The sequence below is a fragment of the Delphinus delphis genome, chromosome X (genome assembly GCF_949987515.2).
Source record: "Delphinus delphis chromosome X, mDelDel1.2, whole genome shotgun sequence".
In the NCBI taxonomy this organism is placed as follows: Eukaryota; Metazoa; Chordata; class Mammalia; order Artiodactyla; family Delphinidae; genus Delphinus; species Delphinus delphis.
In genome coordinates this window covers 9,831,266-9,838,917 of record NC_082704.1, presented here as the reverse complement: position 1 = coordinate 9,838,917, position 7,652 = coordinate 9,831,266, and the positions used below count along the sequence as shown (strand labels likewise).

Sequence of the window (7,652 nt, the reverse complement as noted above, 5' to 3'; positions counted from 1 at the left end):
CCATAATAGGCACCTGCGGCCAGCACAATGGGCTGTGGGTGCTTGTGGGAGAGACAGATTGATGTATTGTGCATGGGGGAGGAGGGCTGTCACTTGAATCCATGTGAACCCAGGCTTTAGGGGCAAGGGAGATTGACAGCTTTTGTAGGTTGCATTTCTTTTTCAAAGCTTGGCTTTAATAGACAGTAAGTTTGGGGCCCCAGGCTTTCACTCCCATAATTCTAACAGGGCAATCACGAGTATTCAGCATTTCTTTTTACCCCCCTTGTTACGCATTAAATGATTTCAGTAAAGGAATGTGCAGCATTAATTAGAATTTGTTAGCAGATACCAAGGGGAAAAGTTTCTTCACAACAACTATAGGAGGTGTCATTTGTACAAAGACTTTTTTGTTTTCTTTCCCCATTACATTATCACTGCAATATGTAAGGTAGTGATTCTTTTCATTTAAATTAAGTGGAAAGCTACTAAATCTTGTTTTATTCTCCAAAAAGAATAAGGTCCTTAACACTTATCTTTTAACTTCTTTCATTTCTTAAGGTTGGTGTTTACTTTTGCTTTCAGCCCGACCCATGTACTGATCTGTGTGGTTGTGTATCCAGTTTTGTGTGCCATTCAGCTCTTACAATTACAGGCAACCAAATACTGATATGTAAGGATTGCTTCAGGTGAAAATAGCTACCAGTAATATTGAAAATCATTGACACACTGGGTCCCTTTTTAGTAATGGTACATTGAGAACTGCCAAAAATTAGACTCCTAGGTTTGTGTCCTAACTTATTTCCTAAAACTAATTTTCCCTACTTGATATTTAACCTTAGCTATGACATCAGATTCATGGAAGAATGGGGCAGTGGCCAAGGAATATTTTTTTCCTATAGAAAACTCATTCCTAAACTGTGTCAGTATTTTAAACATCAAAAGTACTTCCATCGAAACACACACAGATAGCATCATTTCCTTACAGCTAGTTAAGATGATCTTTTTTTTGGTTTGGTTTGGTTTCCATTTTCTATTCTTTTTTTAAATTCCTCACATTTTAGACGTTTATAGGAGAAAAACCTCAGATAGGTTATCTTGTAAACACACTCTTTGCAATCAGAGGCACTGATAAAACATTAAAAAATTTTGGTGTGATTTTTCTGAATTCTCTCTCGTATAAAATCATTTTCTCTATGGAAGGAGTTGGAGGCTAATTGAATTAGAATTTTTCCCGTTCAGTTGTTTTATTTAAATGTGTTAAGGGCAACAGTGAAAAATATTGATTAAGTCTACCATTATTTCTCAGAAAGAACATATTCCCACACAGTTGTCTGGCTCTGTCTATTATAATACTTTGGTGCAATGGTTTAAAAAGTAGTGGGGTGATAATAATTAGGGTGTGCGACACAGAAATTTCAATGCTGGATTCAACATTTCACCATGCAGGGCAGGAAAATTGCCGACCGGGGCTAGTCAGCTCTAAGTACTAATTAACTAATTAATCAGGTGCTGAAACCAAATGAATGGAGGATACCAGCCAGGCAACTCAAGCCCAAGCAGAGGGTTGTTCTCTTTCAGACAGTGCAGTCTTTCTTCTTGGTTTTTAACCCAATCACAAATGAGGGGAGAAAATAAGATATGGTGTCCTACTGTCGGTCATTTCGGTCCAAGTTTTTTACTTAGAGAAGATAAAATAAAAGCATGTGCCTCTTATAATAACTGTGAGGCACCATGTACAGGGCAATCTTAAAGCTCTAGCAAACCTGCTATCTCCTTGACCATGAACTGTTTCAGGGCTGGTATATGTGGGTGTGTGTAGGGCAGTGGGGGGAGAAGGCTCTGCCTTCTTGGGAGTTTTCTTCTACAATTTTTTTTTAACATAGGAGAATGAGAAACGTATTCCTCCTTTTTGGGCTGATCTTAGGTCTTTTGCCTCATCCCTCGTTTATGTAAATGAGAAGAGTCCAATTACACGTATGGAAAAAGGGTTTAATGAATCGTGAAAAAGCCCGGTTTGCAGAGAAAGGGCACAATCCCTTCTTCTTCTTCTTCTTCTTCTCCTTCTTCTTCTTCTTCTCCTTCTTCTTCTTCTTCTTCTTCTTCTTCTCTTTTATATTTAACTTAGAAACATGTATATCTTTCAAGAAAGATGAAGCTTAATGTTTATATCATTTTTATATACTAATTTTCATATTTGGGAATTATTAAGCATATTTTGCTAGAAGATTTAGCTTCCTTTATCTTTGGAAGGCTTTCTGGAGACTTAGCAAATATTCTACAACAAAAATTGCAAAACTTTTTTTCTAAAATTAAAAAAAATTACTTTGGTTCCTCCTATTTTTGCTGTTATTCTTAGCTTAGTGATTTTTCTTAACACAGTTTGATCTGGAATTGTCTGCAATGAAAAAAGGACTGCATCATTACAAGGGGTTGTAACTGAACCCAAGGAAAAGACTTCAGTATCACATACAGTTTTAGCTCAATTTTGGTATTCTTATGGTGTTTTAAGTAGCTAGAATTTTTGGAGTGTTGTAAATTAGGTAAACTTTTTTTTTTCTTTCCTAAAAGGCACTGAATTTTACACTGGAGCAGAAAATCCCGCGTTTGGGATTTCATTTTCCTGTTTTCTTTCCTCTTACTTCTTCATCCTGGAATTTTCAGTAATTGAAAGTAAACCACAAATAAAACCCCCCAACCCATTTCTTTTTTATGACAAAAAACCTTGAAAGAATATGAGGGGAAAAAAATCAATGCCATTTCTGACCGTAACTCTTAGAATTTGATAAGTATGCAACTAGCCTGGAAGAGGCGCTTTACAGGGACAGCAGTAAAGTTCTAGATCACGACTGGAAGTGCTTTCCGGAGACCTAATCCAACAACCTTGTTGGGCACTTGGGGAAACTGAGGCCCGAAAAGCGGGGGAGGGGGGGCCGGGGGGGAAATGACTGATGTGATTTTTTTTTCCTTTACAAAATTACTGCTACGATCCACGGAAAACACTTTTCCTGGGCACCTACTGTGTGGGGGGCATTGCTGGGATTCAGACTGCCTGCCTATTCACGAGGGCCGTGCTCTTTCCACTCTAACCCCCGGCCTTCCCGGATCGGCGCCCTGGATGTGATCGACACCATGAAGTTGCCCCATAATCCTCTCTGGCAACATAGGATGTAAAATTTGATCAGCTCATTGGATGAAGCCGACAAGTCTCAAAAATGTGTGAAAAGGGGGCCAAGCGGTAGGCAGGCGCCGCGTTGAGGCAGCGCTCCAGCCGGCCCCCCTCCGAGTTCCCAGAGCGGCAGCCGCGGCGGAGCGGGGGTTGGGACCGAGCTGCGGGGCCGCGGCGGCGGCGACCGAGCGGCCGCGGCAGCTGCGGGGAGGCCGCGGCGCCGTTGGGGGGCCGTAGGAGCGGACCGCAGGGCCGGAAGGGGGCAGTGAGGCGGCGCCCGCGGCTGCGGAGTTATCTCCGCGCCGTAGCCGGGGGCCGGGCCGGGCCGGGCGGGGCGGGGCGGGGCGGGGCGGGGCGGGGCGTGCACCAGGGCCGCGGGCGGCGCGCGCCGGAACAGTTGGCCTCCGAGCCCCGCCGCCCGCTCTCCCGCCCGCCGGCGCACGCGGAGGAGGTGGCGGTGGCTGAGGCTGCTGAGGCGCCGGCGGCGGCTGCAGAAGGAGGAGGGGAGCTCGGAGCAGGAGGTGAGGTGGAGGTGGAGGAGCAAGAGTAGGCGGAGGAGGAGGCGGCTGTAGCGGAGAGGAGCGGCCAGAAGAAGGAGGATGGAGGAGCAGCCGAAGGAGGGCGAGGCCGAGGGCGAGGAGCACTGGTTCTCTAAGTGGGAGCGCCAGTGCCTGGCCGAGGCAGAGCAGGAAGAGGAGTTGCACCCCGATATGCAGGAGGAGGCGACCCCTGAGGCGGCGGGGCTCAAGAGCGAGAAGCAGAAGCTGTGGCACCTCTTCCAGAACTCAGCTACCGCTGTGGCCCAGCTCTACAAGGATACGGGGTGCCAACAGCCAGGACTCTCCTTGTGGGACCCCTTCCAGAGTGCGGCCATGGCTGTGACCAGCCTCTACAAAGAGAGCGGGGATGCCCACCAACGAAGTTTTGACCTGGGCGTCCAGGTTGGCAACCATCGTCGCGTCAAAGATGTGCTGGAATGGGTGAAAAAGGGCCGGAGCACCATCCTTCGAGAAGATCTGATTAGCTTCCTGTGTGGCAAGGTGCCCCCCGCGACTCTGCCGCCGCGCACCCCGAGGGCGCCCCCGAAGCCACCCGCCGGGGCCCCCAGCCAGGCCGCGGCCACCGAATCCGGCTCGTCGGTGGACGTTGACCTGCAGCCGTTCCACGAGGCCATCGCCCTGCACGGCCTCAGCGGTGCCATGGCCAGCATCAGCGTGCAATCTGGAGCGCCCGGCTCCCCGCCTCAAGGCAGCGGTGTGGCCGGCGACGGCCACCGAAGAAGTAGCTTCCTCGAGGACAACTCGAACCCCATCGACTCCGAAGAAGTGGCCCTCCACCTGGACAGTGGGGGGACCCGCAAGCGCACCTCGGCCCAGTGTGGTGATGGCGACACAGACTCCCCAACCCACAAGCGCAACCGAATGATCTAAACTGATCTAAACCACCTCGTGGGTCGCCAGCCACCATATTGCTCGGCCATCAACTTGCTCGTCAAAAGGGTTCTTGAGACTGTCTCTTCCTTCTCTAAGTTAAACAAAGAGTTCTATCAGTTTGCCACAAAGAAACTTTAAAAGTATACCAGGACAGGCATCGTTATGATTCTGACTTTCCCAAAAATATAATACTAGCAGAGAACAAGTATAATGTAGTAGTTAGCAAGACCGTTTAATGCAGAAGTATCCGGTCAAGCGGGAGCTTGGTTTATCTTGTTCACAGTTATATTTCTTAGCATCTGGCTCAGTTGCTGGTGCTTAATAAATGTTTGTTGACTGAATAAATGTGACCTTATTTAAAAGTCTTAAAGGGGAAGGACTAACAGGTGTTTGCTTGGTTATAGGATACTTTTATCCTTTATTGTTTGGTTGGTTGTTTGCTTTAACCGTTTTTGTTTTGTTTTGTTTGCCAGTTCAATTACATGTTATCAAAATGAAAAACTTGATATTTTTGTGAAATCTGGAGTTTTCCATTTTTGCTCCACTGTACCATGCATCTAATTTCTAGAAAGAAACTGCAAGGTGTACATATTAGCCTGTGAGTTTTCTTTTTTAAAATAGTCATTTTGGTGATTATGTGATGGGGTAAAGTGCTATGATGGTTGGGCAGGTAATACTTGCTATTGAGTCAATTTAATGCTCTTTTTAGGAATATTAAGCCAACAATTGAGAGCCTGAGATCAAAGATGGCATTCCTGGTGGTGGTCCTTTTTCTTAGGGATATAAAAAGTTCCTTTTTCTGAAGTTAAATCTTTTTGGTGATTTCTGTTTTGAAGTGGAAGCCGAAGTAGAATGAATTTCTGGGTTTTACTCAAGGGTATAGCATGATATAATTAAAAGAGCATGAGCTTTGATATTAAAAGGATCAACAGTAGAATCCTAGCCCCACAGATTCACTGCATGATTTTGGGCAAATCACTTAATGTCTATTGACCTCAGTTTTCCATCTGTAAAATGGAACTCTGTGTCTCCTGAGGTCGTTGTGAGGGTAAGATGAAGTCCATATTTCAAGTACCTAGCACAATGCTTGGCACCTAAAGCATTAATGTTCTCCCTTCTCAATAAATAAAAATCAGTAAAACATTAAAATCCACTACATTTTAGAAAAAGCAGAAAAATAGATCAACTTAATCAGTAGAATCTCTGGGTTTGAGTTGGAAACTATTGTTATATAGTTGAAACTTGCCTAAATATCCCAGATCTTGTATTAATTATAAGTGTGTTTAGCTCATGAGTTCTCAGGATCATCCCTCTGGATGTTAGGGCAGACTTGTAGTTCCTAAAATTGCCTGAGGGATGCACCTTGAAGCTGGAGTAGTGAAAGATCTACCTCCTCTGGCCTGAAAGAATATGAGAAGCCGGGTAAGGACGGAAAGGGTGTGGAAGTGCAAGTCCTAGGGACACCTAAAAGGCAAAAGTGCTTCTGAATAGGGGTGAGGTGGAGTAGAGGTGATGAAAGGGGTAGACTGGGTGGGGTGGGGGGTGGAGGAGGTGGAAGTGAGGTTATGGAAGGGATGGGGGGAAGTTAGAACGTGCAAATCTCCCCAGGCTCTCCCTAAACCAGTGCATAAAATAGCAATAGTATAAATAGATGAGTAATACCTTGCCCTTAGGTTCACATCAAAGAGTTGTTTCTGTTTTTATTGGTGTGACCTTTGCAATAGATTTGTAATTGAATAAGTGCATTGAAATAATACAACAAAGTGAATTCCCTAATAGAATAAAAACTTGCTATTGAGGCACTCCACAAGTACATACTGAGGCACCATGCTAGGCCCCAAGAAGGGATGTTAAAAAAACAAAAACAATCCTTATGCTCACAGAGCACATCCTGGCTTGGAAGATAAATTAATGTAGTCCAGAAAGCACTTCTGATAGTATGCAAAGCACCGAAAGGCTATGCAGAGGAATTCAGAGGCCAGAGGCCTTCCTTACCAAGAGGGTCACAGCTTCTGGAGGAGGTGGCATTTGAACTGGTGCCCAGAAAAATAGGAAGGGAGGGCACAGGGGATACTAGCAGGGGAAGGATATCTAACAAAGTTTGAGAAGGAGGAAAACAGTAAACTGGGTTCAGGGGGTCACAGGTGCTGGGTAGGGGGAGGCAGGGGCCAAAGTAGAGGGGGTCTCAAATGCCCGGCTCAGTACTTTAGATTCTGTCCTGGGGCAGGGGGGTGACACCACCCAATCTGTGCTGTAGGAAAATTGGTCTGGCAGGATGCCTGGTTGTCCAGCGCTGACACACTGGAGCAGGGTATAACCAGGGTATCCCTGTTGGACGCTCTTTACTGGGGATGTTGCCATTTGGTTAACCAGGATTGTGGCGATATTTAACTTGACGGGGCTTTCTCTGGGAAGCCTTTGCTCACTTATACCCTCCCACACTTCAAACCATACCAGGTAGGAAGCACCTTCAGTGTGTGTTCTGCACTGCTTCTAGGCTGAGAAAGCCTTCAGTTCCAGCTGCAGAATCTCTTGGGGGCTAGTCTTGAAGTAACAAAGTAGCCATGCCTCTTATCATTCTTCTGCTGCTTGTCTTTGAGAGCCCTCCTCCAGGGAATCACTGGGGCATTCGGGCTGCAAGACTGGCTGAGCCACCGCAGCAATTTTAACAGGTAGGTATAGAGAGTTGTAAGAGGGCATGTCAGTATGAGGGCAGGGACCTCATTTGTCTTGTTTCTTTCTGTAATCCCCAGAGCCTAGCAGTGCCTGATCCACGGGCACACAATAAATATTTATTTAATGAGTGGATGAGTAAGCCCTCATCCAGACCCAGTTATAGCTATTCTCCCTTTCTCTGTTTACCTACTGCCCAGGAAAGGCACCTGAAGCCCATGCTCTAATTTCTAGATGATTCTCCCCTGTGTGCGTTTTCCTAACTATTAGGTTCAGCATTTTGCAAAGTGTGGCCAATCCCATGACCACCTCCCTTGAGAATCCCCTGAGTTGCTTATGAAGCTGGCAGCCTCAGAAGCGCCTTCCAGGTGAATTACAATCTCAGTGGAAGGGTCCTA

General features: G+C 45.9%; 1 protein-coding gene across 1 annotated transcript; it reads left to right on the top strand.

Moving 5' to 3' along the window:
• Positions 1-3,551: 3,551 nt before the first annotated feature.
• On the top strand, positions 3,552-5,294 carry HAPSTR2 (HUWE1 associated protein modifying stress responses 2). The gene has a single exon (XM_060002124.1). The coding sequence runs from the start codon at positions 3,748-3,750 to the stop codon at positions 4,576-4,578; it is 831 nt and encodes a 276-aa protein (XP_059858107.1). The 5' UTR covers positions 3,552-3,747; the 3' UTR covers positions 4,579-5,294.
• Positions 5,295-7,652: the final 2,358 nt, after the last annotated feature.

Bases quoted from the DNA above. Each gene is read 5' to 3' on its own strand.
- HAPSTR2 (XM_060002124.1), top strand. From the start codon at position 3,748: ATGGAGGAGCAGCCGAAGGAGGGCGAGGCCGAGGGCGAGGAGCACTGG.